The 16,258-nt window shown below is 36.1% G+C and overlaps 1 protein-coding gene across 1 annotated transcript in view; it reads right to left on the minus strand.

Annotated features, from left to right (window-relative positions):
- Positions 1-1,623: 1,623 nt before the first annotated feature.
- Positions 1,624-16,258, minus strand: part of THADA (THADA armadillo repeat containing) — a 34,794-nt gene continuing 20,159 nt past the window's right edge. Inside the window, exons 12-17 of the mRNA XM_051975185.1 lie at positions 15,100-15,255; positions 12,302-12,424; positions 9,193-9,316; positions 5,975-6,126; positions 3,267-3,489; positions 1,624-1,763 (exon numbers count right to left, since the gene is read on the minus strand). Coding sequence (XP_051831145.1) covers positions 1,624-1,763; positions 3,267-3,489; positions 5,975-6,126; positions 9,193-9,316; positions 12,302-12,424; positions 15,100-15,255 — 918 coding nt within the window. The remainder of the gene's footprint in view (positions 1,764-3,266; positions 3,490-5,974; positions 6,127-9,192; positions 9,317-12,301; positions 12,425-15,099; positions 15,256-16,258) is intronic.

Below are 16,258 nucleotides of genomic sequence, written 5' to 3' on the forward strand. Positions count from 1 at the left end.
GCCACGTAAACACAGAGTTTGAGGACTAAAGATGTATGTTGTATTTTTAATTCCTTATCAATGAGAAGAAATATTTTATTTTAAGATAATTTTTATTATCTTATTATTATAAAGCTATATTTTTAAATTTTTAAAAAATAAATATTATTGAATAATATTTATGAGAATATAACAATCATTAATGATAGTCCCAGCTCCTCAATCCACCCCCTCCTTTGGAGATATCAAATAGAAAAATTCAAACACGGGAGTGTTCCCAGCAAAAGATGCTAGTGCTTATCCTACACCAAACACTATCTACAAATCTAGTTATTTTCCTACATTGTTCAGAGGGGGAAGTGCAGTCTCATAGCTTGCCAGTGCTTGCTCCTCCCACTGAGGGGCAGTCATTTAGTTGACTTAACTTGGAGTTCTGTCACTGAGATATTCTTGCCCTGGGACCCAGGGAAGCCTTAAAGCCTATACCAAAACCTTGTGGTAATATCAGGTAATCCTCTCACTCATGACTCGCTCTGTGCCTTCTTGTTGCTTTTCATGGAACCTCTTTGGCCTTTGCCACTGCATAACTCATTGCAACTATGTCCCTTCCTTAAGCACAGACTTTGACTAGTGAGCCTTCTTCAACTATGATCCTCAAGATGATGATGCTGTCTAAGAAGGAATCCAAATCACCCCCGGGGGGAAGTATCTTTATTATTGGCTGCATAAGATATCACTGATCATTGGCACTAGTACTTGAAGAAACCCGGGACCATCTTGTACAATCCCTTCATTTTAGAGAAAATGAAAATTGCTTGGATAACAAATAGCAGAAAAGGGATCCAAATCTAAGTCCTTCTGTTGACAAATTCTAAGATAAAGTATAAATTCCCTTCTTATTAACATCACTGATTCTTTATAATTTAGGATTTACATAGATGGAACAAGAAGACTATTTTTATAAAAATTAAACCATCACAAGAGAATACATGGTCCAACAGAAACAATACTGATTTGTAGTCATAAGATTTGAGTGAAAAATCAACACTGATTTGTAGTTATAAGTGAAAAATCCTACTTCTATGACATTCAAGCTGCATAACTTAAGAGGCAGATCTTTCATTTAAAAATGAGAGAATCTGATCTTTATGGTCTCTTTCAATTCTAAATCCATAACGTGAAGAGTCTTTAGTCTTCTTTTTTTTTTTTTTTTAAACTTATTTTCTTTATTTGTCTTACCTGAATCAGTGTCCATTGGAATAAGACCCTCTGGAGAAGAACTCTGAACCACTGGGGCCACTACAGCAGAAAGTCTATAGGATATCAAAATGAGCTTGGCCACCATATGTCTCCATTCAGTCACTAATGACAGATTGCTTGAAGGAAAACCAGAAAGATAAATTTAAGCCCACAAAGCAAAAGAAATTTACAAAAATTAAAAAAAAAAACATACAATTCCCATAATTTTTTTAAAATCTTAAGACTTTTACTTAAAATAAGTCAAATTCACACTAAAATTTCATAAGACAATAAAACATTCTGTTGGTCATCATTAATTAGATTCTATTTCATATCCAACTTAAAAGTTCAAGAGGTCACTCATCTTCCTTAATGATTTTTCAAAAGAAAGTGATCTGAATGAACTTACTTTAAAGATAACTGCTGAAAAGCCCCTATTATACAGTGAACTCGTCCATACATAGGAAACAATGCTGCTGCTTGCAATAGAGAACTTTCAGCCTGTGATATTTCTCTCTCAAGATTTTCTAAAAGATGCCTAATAACTAGAAGGAATGGAAGAAAAATGAGAAAATGTCAGTTAATTTGTTAAAATTAATTCAATTAAAAGTAAAATTTTAAAAATCTATGAAAACCAAACCTTTGATCAAAATGGAGATTTTCATTTAAAAAAAAGATAATGAAAGGCTACCTTTTCCATCCCCAATTTTTAAGCAAGATAACTTTTTTAAAGTAATGTCATTTCTTCTACTTATCTTACTTTTCAATTCTGAAAAATTGAAATTTTACAATTCAATTCAATTCAACTCTGAAAATTACTTCTCCAACCCGATAATAGTGTCACATTATCATCTTTTATCACTGCCCAGGTGACATCTCCCAGAACTACTCTTGATCCATTTTCTCCCATTCCAGTTATCCTGAGAAATTCATCCATCTATGTTTTTTCCCCCTAATACTTTTGTGAAAATAATTCTGTCTCTGTCTCTCTATGCCTCCTCCTATTCTGGACCCATATCTTTTCTTCTCACAGGGCACTGTCTAGGCAATCTACAGTCAAAGGTGCAAGCTGTTCTTTGATGATGAGTAGGGCTGAACAGTCTTATAAACCAGAAACTGTCAACTAAGTAAATAGTCAGCAAAGGATGAAAGGTGAAGAAGCACCAAAGACCCACATGAGATTTTGAATTTGGAATGCACATAATTTTTTTTTATAGATACAAATACTCATACACATTACAACTAAGAGTACTCCCCAGATCCAAAAGAAAAAATACTTTATTTTAAAGTTATATGGTATAGTGGTGTGTGTTTATTTGTTTTTGCTTTAACTCTACATTAGCATGATAATATTACAAAGGATCAAAAATTTTTTTAAAAATAAAATCTTAAACCCTTCTTAATGTACATCTTTAAAACTATGAAAAAGGACTTGACAGTAAGCTCAAAGCAGATAACATTGTTGATAAGCACAAGGTTTTAATATATGGCATAAAATATAGTATAACACAGCATAGCAGAACAATATAACATAGCATAAAATAGTATAGCACAGTATAATATATGAATAGTAAGATAATGTGATATGAATTTAATATAACATAGCATAAGATAGAAGAGCGTAGTATATCATAATAGTATAGTATTATGTGTAATGTGGCATAGCATAAGATAGTATAATATAGCAGTGTAATAGCATAAGATAGTATAGTACAGTATAATATTACATAGCATAATAATATAAGATATATGTAGTATCATACAATAATATAATAAGATATATGGTATAATATAGCAAACAATATACCATACTATACTATACTATACTATACTATACTATACTATGCTATACTATACTATAATATAATATAAAATAGTCATGGAAACCCATGGGATATTTTTACTGGAAAGTTACTGAGGAAAAGAATATGTTTGCATAAAGTTCGAATATTTAATCTTCAATAAATATTATTCGAGAGTGAAGAGAGATATTGTAAGATGTATGGTTTTGACAAATGCAATCAAATGGTCTTTGATTTCATACAAACCCATTAGTGTGTTCCTTTCCACAAAATAAACAGGCTCCTCTCCCTCTTTCTGACATGGTGAAAGCCCAGGGGGATTGTTAATGAGAGTAGCCAGGGCTGCCAGCAGGCCTTCTTGACCAATTAAGAACTTCAGCAAATAGGAAGCTGTCACACAGTCATATGGTTTGGTGCTAGTGCTCAGGTCCATTGCTGCACGGAACAAGGCTTGCAGTTTCAAAGGATCCTAGAAGTCAAAAGGCTGAGTCATCTTTTACTGGAGCATCCATATTTTTCAGTTCCTCTAACAGTTAATATTATCATATAATATTATTATATCACTGATCAATTTGGCTTTAGCAATTATGAATTGCTAAGAAAAATGGTAATAACAACAGAAGCCTGAACAAATGAGGAGAATAATTTGGGGGATCATAACTTAGAAATTCATTCTGTGTGCTGGAAACATTAAATCATCATGTTACATGACATGTTCACACTCATGAACAATATGGTAGAGCAGAGACAGACAGACAGCCTCTAACAGATACTGACTAGATGACACTGGATAAATCACTTAATCTCCGAGTGCTCTAGGCCAATGCTCTAGGCCAAAGGTATCAAACTGACAGTTTCCAAAAGGAATTAGATTAAAATGTAATTGGAAAATGTTTAACAAGACATATAAAATCACAATACAACACAGATAATGTCAATCTGTGGTTTTCTAAATTGATTTGCTGCCTGAAGGGAACTGTTTCTATTTGAATTTGACAATACTATTCTAGGCAGGCCTGTAAGCTGCAGAGAAGATGCTAACCTCTAATGATAAAAGGAAAGGTTCTCATCTGGAAGTTCCCTATGCCAATGAAAGCACAAGTCACTCCTCTCTCCAACAGAAATAAATTATAAAGACCACTTGCTAGAGTATGGAGGGATCTGCACTAGTAATAAGAATATCCACATTAATGAAGTCAAGAATCTTTTTTTTTAAATTTTAATAGTAGTTTATTTTTCTAAATACATGCAAAGATAGTTTTTTTAACATTCACCTTTGCAAAACCTTGTGTTCTAAATTTTTCTCCCTCTCATCCTCTCTCCCTTCCCCCAAGACAGCAAGCAATCCAAATATAGGTTAAACACGAGCAATTCTTCTAAACATATTTCCAAATTTGTCATGTTGCACAACATACACACACAAAAAAAATCTGATCAAAAGAGGAAAAAACAAGAAAGGAAAAAAAAAAGGAAACAAATAATAACAAAAAGGTGAATATAATATGCTTTGATCCACATTCAGTCTCCATAATTCCTCTTTCTGGATACAGATAATGCTTTCTATAACAAGTTTATTGGAATTGGCTAGTCAAGAACCTTTTAAAGTTTCATATTGTGTGTCTGTGTGTGTGTGTGTGTGTGTGAGAGAGAGAGAGAGAAAGAAAGAGAGAAAGAGAAAGACAGAGAGAGACAAAAAGAGAGACAGAAAGAGAAAGAAAGAATATGGACCGTTGCTGCCACCAAAAAAGGACTCAGGAACCTCTCTGTGGGGTTTGCAATTGAAGCCTTCTTCAGCTCCCCCATTAGACTGTGAGAATTGGGACTTAAAATCTCTTTGTATCTTTACCACACAGTACCAGGCCTGGCACACAGTAAGTGCTTAATAAGTGCTTTTTCATTTGTTCATTCATCATTTCCCTGATGTGTGCTACTACAGCATCCACCCAGTTCTTAGGCCAGAACGACTAAAAATAGAATTCACAACTTTGGGGCCAGACCACAGCTAAAGGACAGCCCCGGCAGCTGCCATCACATCTCTGTAGAGCTGAAACAGAAAGACCACAGCAAACCTCCAGTTTTGTTATTTTGCTGGCTTCCAGAAACATCTTCAAACAAGAGCAGAGAAGTTCCCAATATATCTGACTTGTTACAGAAATCCCCACACTGCAACTGCAGCAAGCCTTAGTGAAGCTCTCATACCCAATTCAGAGAAGTAGATGCAATATGTGAGGGTGAGGGAAGGGTGTGTGGGTTTAAGAGCTGGGTTAGAATAATGTTCAAATAGTCAGAATTTCTGAGTTTCATTCTTCATGTTAATTATTACAGGGTTTGGGGCCAGAGACATCTCACTTAACTCATCATCAAATTCAGTTTTTCAATCTACTAACAAGGTGGGGTCCAAGAGTTATTTAAATATTGTTGACAGTATGTTTTGGAACTAAAGACAAAATGACCTCGTATTTTTATAACTTACTTTTAAATACATCTTTCTTCAAGGAAGGAAGAGTTTGAGTAAACAAAATTGTCAGAAAAATCCTAGATCTCTTTTTGGACAATAAGAGCAACTTTCTCTACCTAACAACATCTAGTCAGCAAAACTTCTTGTTTATTAACTTTCTCTTACTCTCTACCACCATTCTAATAGATATATTAGTGATAAATGAAATGTTCAGAAGACACAGGAAGAGGAGCAACAATGGACATGGATAAGCTACAAATTGGCTTTTCTGTCCCTGACAAGGTAGTAGAAGATGTATTGGTTTTGGGGGTCTGAGGACCTGGATTCAAATTTTCATTCAGATATTTAGTTCCTACATATTTCTTCATATGTAATATGAGGATATTGGACTGAATCATCTCTAAGTTGCTTCTAGACATATAAAAGGTAGAAGTTGCTTCTACCTACAATGAATACACATTTACATGGGTGGGAAAAAAATAAAACTTCCAAATACCTGAAAATGTATGATAGTTTTTGGTAACTTCATCAAAAGATCGAAGGCTAAAATTTTCACTTCCTCAAAAGTGCTTGAAAAACATTCCATTATTTTTTCAACTCGGGCAAAATCAATCTCCTCACTCAGCTGAAACACTGCTTGAACTTTACCTAATTTAAAAACAAAAACAAGCACATATCTTTCAAAAATCAATAAAAGTGAAAGAAAGGAACTTTACAATTATTTGTAAGATTTGCAGAAAACAAAAAAATCAGATACCATCTCTTAACCACAAATGCATACCTTAACAATAACAATCTACTTTCTTTAGTCTCTCCTTATATAACACTTCTGATGTCATAAAACATATTGGCATTCAACTTTATTGCTAACATGTTTACTTAAATAAATGAGTGCTTCGCAGCAACACTAGCCTTCATCTCTTAATGACTCTGTCACATTCCCTTCCATCATCATTCCAAGCCTTCTCTTTATAGAGTTCCCAGTGCATTCCTCCCTCATTGTCATCAGCCTCTGAACTTCTTCAACCCCTTCATTTAATTTCCATCAAATATTCTATGCTCAAGTCAAACTAGGTCACTCTGTCCCGTCTCCATCTTGCTTCCTTCCATCTCTGATCCTTTGCTTGTGCTGCCCACATTTTTGGAATGGATTTTTGAGCCTGTTTCTATCTACTGAAGTCCCCCTCTTCTTTCAACAGCTAACCCATGTCCTCCTTTGCCTATGAAGCTTTCCCTTAACCTATGATTTCTTCTGAAGAATCCTCACAGCCAGATTCTCTCCTTTGCTCTTATTTCACTCATTCTTCTATGAACAGCTATAATAATAAGCTGGCATTTAGGTAAAGCTTTAGGTTTTGCTCTCCAAAGATCTCCAAAGCAACTCTATGGGGCAGATACTATAATTATCCCCATCTTACAGATGATGAAACTGACCCAGGGTAAGAGGTACCCAAAGCAGGACTCAAATGGAGTTCTTTCTGACCCCAAGCCCAGTGCTCTTTTTACAAAGTGCTGACCACAAAGCCGGACATGGCACTCACCATCAGCCTGTAAACTCCTTGAGAGTAGGGTCTGGCTTTTATCTATCTTTATATCGAAAATTCCAAGCATGGTGGCTTTGCACACAGTAAGTTCAGTGGTTGCTGCCTCCCTCTTCTCACTTTCTAAGCTTCCTTAAAGGCCTCCTTATCTTTTAAATTGTGTGGTCTTTCCATCTAAATCACAGGCTTTTCAAAGGCAGGAACCATATCTCCAACTTTTCTGTATCCCTAGCACAGAAGCAGAGAATTCATTTAATAAATACTTGATGATAGCAGCAAAATTGGACTTAGAACATGATCCATTGGTATTGCTATCTATCTAAACCATGTAAAATAGGATGGGATATTATTCCCAAGAGAATATAGGCAGGGGCTATAATCTGAAAGGCAGGAATTGTTTTATTTCTGCGTTTACCTCCCCAACATCTTACACAGTATTTTATACTAGGTATTTAATAAATGTTTGTTGAATTGAACGAATAACAACCATGTCGAGTATATACTTAGACAATACCTCCCATTCTAACACATACCCTCCATTCCAGTGAGGTGAATCTGGCCCCTAAATATGCTTCATATCTCAAAATCCCCATCTTTGCTTATTCTGTGTCCCCAAGTACCTCTCCACCTATCCAGACTCTGCACCAGGACTAACTCTCCACACAAAGTCCACCCTGGACTGTGGTTAGAAGGCATTTCTTTCCTCTGAACAAGAGGAGCCAGCATGTGGCAGTAGAAGGAACTTTAGCTTAGGCTTGGATGACCTGGATATGGATCTATCACCTGCTAGCTGGACCATAATCACGTCACTTCTTCTTCTTGCAAGAAAAACACATATGGTAACAGGCTAATATTGTGATAGCAGATATTTCCTATTACGCTTCCTTTCAATCAGCAAATAACCACAATAACTATAATGTAATGGGCCATTAATCACAGAAGGTCTTAACCTGGGGTCTCTATGAAAACAATTAAATCTTTACTTTCATTTTCTTTTGCTTTCCTTTGTAATATCATTATGAGAAGGTATCCATAAGCTTCACCATACTGGCAAAGGGATCCATGACATCAAAAAAGATAAAGGATCTGTGCTTTATCTAATTATATTTTATTGAGTCAAGACTGAAGACTGAAGCATTCAAATAAACTGAAACTGGTATTACTAAATGTCAATGTAACAACCGTGGAATCCCTTGTTCCTCTCAAAATCCAACTCAAGCACTATATCTTACACAAATATGGATGTGAATTTGAATATAAATGTCCCAGTTCTCCAGCTGCTAAAGCCTCCCTCTTCTTTCTTAAGGCAAGGTAGGTTTTTTTATTTAAGACTAATACAAACACATAGAGACTATCTTTGCCCCTAGATGAATGACAGAGGGGAACTAGCAAGAAACAGGCCTCTTAGTTTGTGCCAACACCAGCAGAGCTGACACAGAAAAACCAAAAAACAAAAATCCTTATTCACAAGGCTCCTACACAATAGAAACCCTCCATGTATATAACAAATATAGTATCTCACATCGATTGGAAAGATGACTCAAAAAGGAAAGTCAAATGTTCATCTCCCACAGGAAGAAAAAAAAAAGAAGCCAAAAAATATTAAGAAACCAGAGTACCTGGAAATGATACTCTGACACTGAATTTCTACAGCCTGGGTGAGGTATGACCTCCGTGACTTTGCAAGAAGCCAATGTTTGTGCCACCAAAGGCTTATGGGACAAAGGGCAAACAAAAGAATCACATTTCAGCCACAAAGCCTTACTAGGGATATTCTCTGAAACAGAAAGAACAATTCTTCTTCTATGATTTTTTTTCAAAAAAGAACATATTGATACTATCTGGGGAAAATGGTTGGGGTGATTCTGCCTAAAAATAAGCTTAGAACATGAAAAAAAAAAAAAAAAGAAAAAAAGAAAACCAGAGTTATCAGTTGGCCAGTAATAATCACACTAAACAGCTGTATTTTTATATTCCCCATTGGGAAATCTGATTGTTTCTAAACAAGATCTATTGCAACGTATCAAAACCTCCCTCATTAAATTAAAACTAAAACAAAAACAAAAAAACAAAACACTAACTTGAACCAAAAGAAAGCAGAGTGACTTCTGGGGAAGATAATCTGCCTTCATAAAAAACCATATTTTCCCCCTAAATTATAATGAAAACTTACCTTCTGGGACAGGAAATAATTCTGCTATTGAGCCTAAAATGGTTAAGACTGTAAATTTGGTTGAGTGGGAAGAGCCGGGAAATAGAGCTCTGAAAAGAATGTTGCAGATGGATGACATAAAATCCTAAAAAGAACAACAATAAACAATTTACAACAGGGGAAAAAGTTAACTCAAAAGAAGTGATGAGTATATTCAGAGAAGCATTTGGAACAGTATTTCTAAATGAACAAGACTTTCAACAGTCAAGAAGTCAGTCAAAAAATGTATAAATTACCCACATGTGCCAGGCACTATAATAAGCACTTGGGGCACATAGAAAGATAAAAACACAGTCCCTGCCCACAAAGGAGCTAACTTTCTTATGGGGAAGAAAATGGGCAAATAACTATTTATATACAATACATAAGACAGGAGAAATGTAATGCAATCTTAGGGCAAAGTGACAAGAAATGAAGGGCTTCCCTATCTTTTCCTCTTTTTCACATTATACCTCACACATATTGGATTCCCCTTCTACTTTCTATTTCTTCCTTTCTACTTCTATGTCTTAGCTCATGCCATTCCCTGGACCTGGAAGACCTTCCCTCAGCCTCACTTTTAAAAATCCCATCTACCCTGCAATACCCTGAGAATGCTATCTCTTTATGTCAGATCCACTAGAAGGAAATGATCTTTCCTACCTCAAAATTCCCAGAGCATTTCATTCCCATCTTATATTCTCAAGATTAAGTTTTATAGATTTAGATTTAGAGCTAGAGCAGAATCCAACTGTTTAATCATAGTTTATTATTCTTTTTAAGTGTTAAAAATTATTACATATCTGTACATAAAGCATGTCCCCTTTCCCACTCCACCCTGTGCCCCAGTACAAGATTGTGAGCTCCATGAAGACAAGGACTCGGTCTTAATTATCTGTGCATCTCCCCTTGCACCTAGCACTGAGCTCTGTATAGAGGAATGAAGCTTTGTTGAAAATCTACCTCCATATTGATTGTCAGCGTGGGGAAATCAGTTCCTTTGCTAATATGTTTGTCTAAAATGTTCTAATCAGTCTTGCCCCCAAACAGGGAAAAAAAAAAAAAAAGCAAAGAGTCTTCCTAAGCCAATTAAAATACCAATCCTTTGAGTTAAAAAAAAAAAAAATCTAAAGCTCCATACACTTAGCATCCTTACCAAAAAAATGTCTATATAAAATTTAGCACCTGCTTCCTGAGACACAATGTTAACAAAAGAATAAAGTAATTCAAGGCTATATGTGAAACTTAACAGCAACAGTAATAACAATTTTATAATTTTTATTTACATATTAATAACATATAATGATATTTATATAGGAATGATCACATTAATATAGTTCTTTAAGATTTTTAAAGTGGACAAGGGCACTGTGAGGTGGATACCATCATTATTTTACAGGTGATTCTGAAAGATGAAACTGAACCAATGTCCAGCTCCGTAGCTTATACTTACATAATACTTTAAGCCTCAAAACATGGAAACTAGTGACAAATTAGGGAGGCAGACAAAGAGAACTGCCCATTTGGGCAAGGGTTTCCTGATCCCATCAGTCAAAGGGCTTCAAAGTGATCAGTGATTGGAATGACTAAACTTCTCCCTTGACTGTTCATTTCCTAGAGCAGCAAATAATGTTTGTTGGCCTGGAATGAGGAAAGGGGTAGGAGCAGTGACTTCACTGATAAAGGGAGCTCCATAGATGGGGAAGCTCCCTCGGCCGCTGAAAGCCAAACCTGCCTCTGGGTGCCCAGGCAACGAGGGGGAAGTGATGTGCCCAGGGTGTGTCAGAGTCGGGCCTTCCTGACCTCCAGGCTGGCTCACTATTTGCCACTCCATGATGGCACAGAGGGCTGTAACAGAAACACGTACATTATCATCTTTCCAAAAAACAGATCATTTTATTCCTGCCCGCGTTTTTGGCCTTCTTCCCCTATGTAGCTGGACTTCTAGGATTCTGCTTAGCACCATGGTCACAGAACGGTTCAGAGTCAGAATATGAAATAGGTTTCCTAAATTCAGTCTAGCATTTTTTCAAATACTAACCCCAAACTAAAGTGACTTGTCTAAAAGTCACAAAGTCACTGCTGGACTCTCTGGAAGTAGGCTTAATCTAATCAGTGCTCTAAGTCTTTAGATATTAGATCAGTGGCCTTGGAGCACTACAGAAAGAGGGTGAGTTCTGGATCCAGAAACCTTGGATTTGAATTCCAGTTCTGCACTTTATCATGTACATTTATTTGGGTGAGTCCTTGTGCTCTCTTGGGAATTATGTCATCTCTAAAGAAAGAACTGGGAGGAGCTAAAGGGCACAATGGAAAGAGTCAGGAAGTCCTGAGTTCAAAACTAACCTCAAACACTTAACACTAGCTATGTAGCTAGAAAAAAAAAAAAACCTCAGAAAAAACCTCGAAAAAAAAGAAAGGAAAAAAAAAAAGAGGGGCCTGGACAAGATTGTCTTTAATGGTTCTTTCAAAGGTCACCATCGAACCAGTTTCCCTAATGAATACTGAAGCAAAAATCTTAAATAAAATATTAGCAAAGAGACTACAGCAAATTATCCTCAGGATAATTCACCATGACCAAGTAGGATTTTATACCAAAAATGTAGGGCTGGTTCAATATTAGGAAAACTATTAGCATAATTGACTATCTCAATAACCAAACCAACAAAAATCATATGATTATCTCAATAGATATAAAAAAAGCATTTGACAAAACCTAACACCCATTCCTATTGAAAACACTAAAGAGTATAGGAATAAATGGAGTTTTCCTTAAAATGATCAGTAAGAATCTATTTAAAACCATCATCAAGCATCATATATAATGGGGATAAAGTAGAACCATTCTCAAAGATCACCATCCTCAGGATAAGTAACATTAAGACATTTTTAGCACTTTAAGATTTACAAAGCACTTTTTCTCTAATCAGACCCATAAGCTAAAAGGGGGATAGTGAAAAGGGGAATAAAAAAGACAGCACAGAAAACCACCAGCCTCCAAGAGACTTCTATTTATTCCTTTTAATGTCTCATTTCTATTTTTTGCTTGTATTTTTTTTTAAGTCTAATTTTCTAGAAATCTGTTACCTACCTTATATTGCTGTAAAGTCTCAGAAGGATTCTTCTCAGTTAAATCATCCAAAGAATCTTGCTGGGATTTATTTTGCTCCAATTTATAAAGTACCTGAGAACTTTCCTGTATCCTGCTGAATAGCTTTGGGAGGAAAAGAATACAAATGAAATGTAGGAAGGATATGAAAAATGCAAATGTCAGGATGTAAGTTAAAACTTACTAAATTTAAAAAATAATGATTTTAGAACCTCTTTTAAACTGTTTCTTTAACAGAACACTTTACTGTCAACATCAATGTAACTGTGTATGTGCAAGTATGAATATGCATGTAAAGGTGTGGGGGAGGGAGGTGAATATGTGTGTGTGAGTGGAGATAGAGATGTGTTTGTGTGTATATTTTCTGGACCTACAAGTTCATCAGTTGGAAAGCCCTCCCAGGGAGGAAACTCCCTATAGTAATGTAGACCAGCAACTGTTTAGTATCTTGATTGTTCTGGGCACTAAGGGGTTAAGGGATTAATTCAGGGCCACACAGAGAGTATAGAATCTAAGTAGTTTCTGACTCTGAAGCCAGCTCTTGAGTCACAACCTTGTGTTCGTTCTGCGTGTCTCTTTCTATAAAATGGAGGCTGCCAATCTCTAGGGAAGCAAAGAAAACCCGGGGGCCTATGGTTTGATTCTGAAGGAGTATAAATTCAGTCAACAGGAAAGAATGGCATCCCACCCTCCTCCCCCCATAGCCAGTTCATGGGCTTGTTTCTAACCCAACAATCCCACCCCCCAAACTACCTTCTCCCATCTATGACCTGTTTCCTATCACTCCCAGTTACCCTCACCTCACTTCCCCATTACTTCATGGCTAGAAAAGGCAACTTTCAGTGGAGGCCTCTGAATTCTGGGGTGGGAACCAGTGAGTAGCCCCCCCTTATACTATATATTTTTCACTGGGAAAGTGAGTAATATTGGATGAGCAGACATGAATGAATTGTAACTATATCATCAGTTCCTTCAAACAAATGGGATATTTGGAAAGCCTTTGAAATAACAACAGCATTTCTGTAGCACCTACTCTATGCCAGGCACTGCACTAAGCATTTCACAAATATCTCATTTGATCCTCACAACCACCCTGGAAGATAGGAGCTGCTATTATCCTTATCTTAGAGATGGGGAAACTGAGGCCCACATAAGTAAAGTGACTTGCCAAAGTCACATGCTCAGGAAGTGGAGCCAGATTTAAATTAGGCCCTCATTCATTCATTCATTCATCCATCAATAAATATTTAAGTGTCTTTTGTGGGCCAGGCACTGGGCTAAGGTCTTCCTGAATTCAGGCCCAGCATCCTATCCTGCCTCAGGGTGACAAGCAGTGTGCTCTCTGAGTTTTCCTTTCCTTACTCCCTCCCCGGCCCCACCCGTACCCTTGTTCCACATCTCTGGATTTCTGTTGAGTGCACCATAATCCTCCCAGGCTGTCACTCTAGCTGTTATCCTTTACTCTTCATTTTCCCTCACTCTACACATCTAATTAGTTGTCATATCTTGGCATTTCTACTTCCACCAGAGCTCTCAAATCTCTGTGTTTCTCTCTCCTCACACAGCTACCACCCTAATTCAGACCCTTATCACTTTTTGTAGATTATTGCCCAACTCACGATTCTTCCCTCTCTAATCTTTTCTCTTATGGCTGTCAAAACAATTTTCTGAAAGTACAGATCTGTCCATGGCATTGCCTTAACTCAATAAATTCCAGTGGTTCACTGTTATTTCCAGGATTAAATATAATTTCATCTTTACCTTGCCCTTTGCAAATGTCTATTTTTGCATAAGTTTTATAATACTCAAAGTTATTAATATAGTGGTATAGAAAACAAACTATGAATAAATATATATTTAGGAGTTTCATGCACAAAAATGTTTTATCAAGGGTTTGTATGATCATATATGTGTGGACTGATATAAACTAAAAAATGTACACTAAAATACTATGGCCCCCCCTCTTTGAGGTGTGTATGTATAAATACATATATATATATATTTATAGATTTTATGAGTATGTATATATAAATATATATAATGTCGAAAACCTGAAAAGATAACCATTTAAATAAAGTTCTCTTATTCTTTAAGTTAGTATTCTATGAGAATTAAAGCTTCACTCATCTCTAAATTGAGGTTTTTGAAACCAGTATACTTTCAATCTTATAATTGAGATAAAATGAAAATGAAATATCTAATAATGATGGTTCCATAAAATACTTTGTACTCTTCAGGGGTAAAAAATGCCATGAAACCAGAAGGGCTTATGTCTATTTGTAAGGGGAGGAAAAGAAATAAGCATTGCTTTAATATCTAATATGTGCCAGGCACTATGCTAAGTGCTTTTTATAAATACCATCTCATTTGAAGCTCATAACAATTCTGCCAGGTAGGTGCTAGGTAGGATATGTACAAATCAATCCAACTATTATTGAAAACTCAATAAAGAAATATATAGAAGGGTAAATGATATATTTTGTTGATATCATAACATTTCCCATCTTTAATTTTAATCTTAAGGACTATATCATACAACCCTCTACTAAAGAGGGCTGAGAAGGAACTTCTGGTCAGGTATTCTATTCCCTAGACTGCACCTAAGTCCTTCTTTAAATGGCACTCAGAAAAAATGATTTTGTGACATTCCCACTCTACCATTCCCCTGACAAATACCAATAACACTCTCTGTGAGGAAATCTACCATAGTGATTTATATTAAATGCCTAACACCTTGTCAGCACATTGGTAAGTGATTAATAAATGTATTTCAAGGTTACCTTTTGCAGGAGATAACAGATCTGCTGCCTCATGCTAGGAGATTGACTATTGAGGTTGTAAAAAATAAAGAACTGAATCAGCTGCATCTCTTCCACATAAACAATTTCAGTGCTGCGATGACTTTCACAGAGCAAACCTAAAGCATCAATGCGAACCTAAAAGAATAAAAATAAGGGAAAAAAACAAAAAATTTAATTTTTTGATAAAATACAACAGAAAACAAACCTTCTTAAAACACTGACACAATCACATAAGCCCTAACTCGAGGGAGCTATCCCACTGGCACATGGACATGATTTGGGGGTGATTTTCTTCCCCCACCTTCTCTTTATTGTTTCAACATATCAGGCAGAAGTGCTACCTACTTATTAAGTGAATCTCCTAAAACATACAGAAGATACAATAGCATGGAAGGCTATAATCATCAGTCAGGCACATTTCACTGGACATGTGTAAAACTTTTCTGAGTCCCAGCTCTTCCTTCATGGCATTTCTCTGATTCATCCCTATTTTAGAGCTTCCATTTCCCAAGTATTTCTGTACCACATCTGGATTATCAGCTAGTCGCCAGGTTCTTGGCTCACCTTACTCTAGTCCATCCTGCCAATCTAGAGACAAAGTCAATCTTTCTCAACATTGTTACATTATATAAATGATATTCATAAGGATTCTTTATTATCAGGGCTTTTGATCCATGGAGTGACTTCACCCTTCCTTACTCAGTCCCTCCAATGTATCTATCCTATCTCAGCACTCATTGCTATTCGATGCTACGCTGCCCTTCAACCAGGCCAGTCCTGTCCAATGTCCCCAACAAACACTATCCCCTACCTCTCTTATTTATTACTCACTCATAATTCTGTGCTTAAAACAGCCAGACAGCAAAATAATCAGGACTCACTTCCTCTAAAAAACTCCTTGGCTAACACAACTTTGTACTGTCTCATTTGGTGTTCCTTACAAAGTTTCTGTTTATTCCTATATACCTGAACATAACTTACTTTGTAATTTGTTCCCTAATGGTTTTATCTATCTTGTGTTACCTTCCTAAATGAAGATAGGAACTATCCTCTAACTTTATTCCATGTCAATAATCATTTGTTAAGTAGCCATGATGTGTAAGGCAATGTTCTGAATTCTGTAGGTACAATGATGAAA

Source organism: Antechinus flavipes, chromosome 2, assembly GCF_016432865.1.
Source record: "Antechinus flavipes isolate AdamAnt ecotype Samford, QLD, Australia chromosome 2, AdamAnt_v2, whole genome shotgun sequence".
NCBI classification, from domain to species: domain Eukaryota; kingdom Metazoa; phylum Chordata; class Mammalia; order Dasyuromorphia; family Dasyuridae; genus Antechinus; species Antechinus flavipes.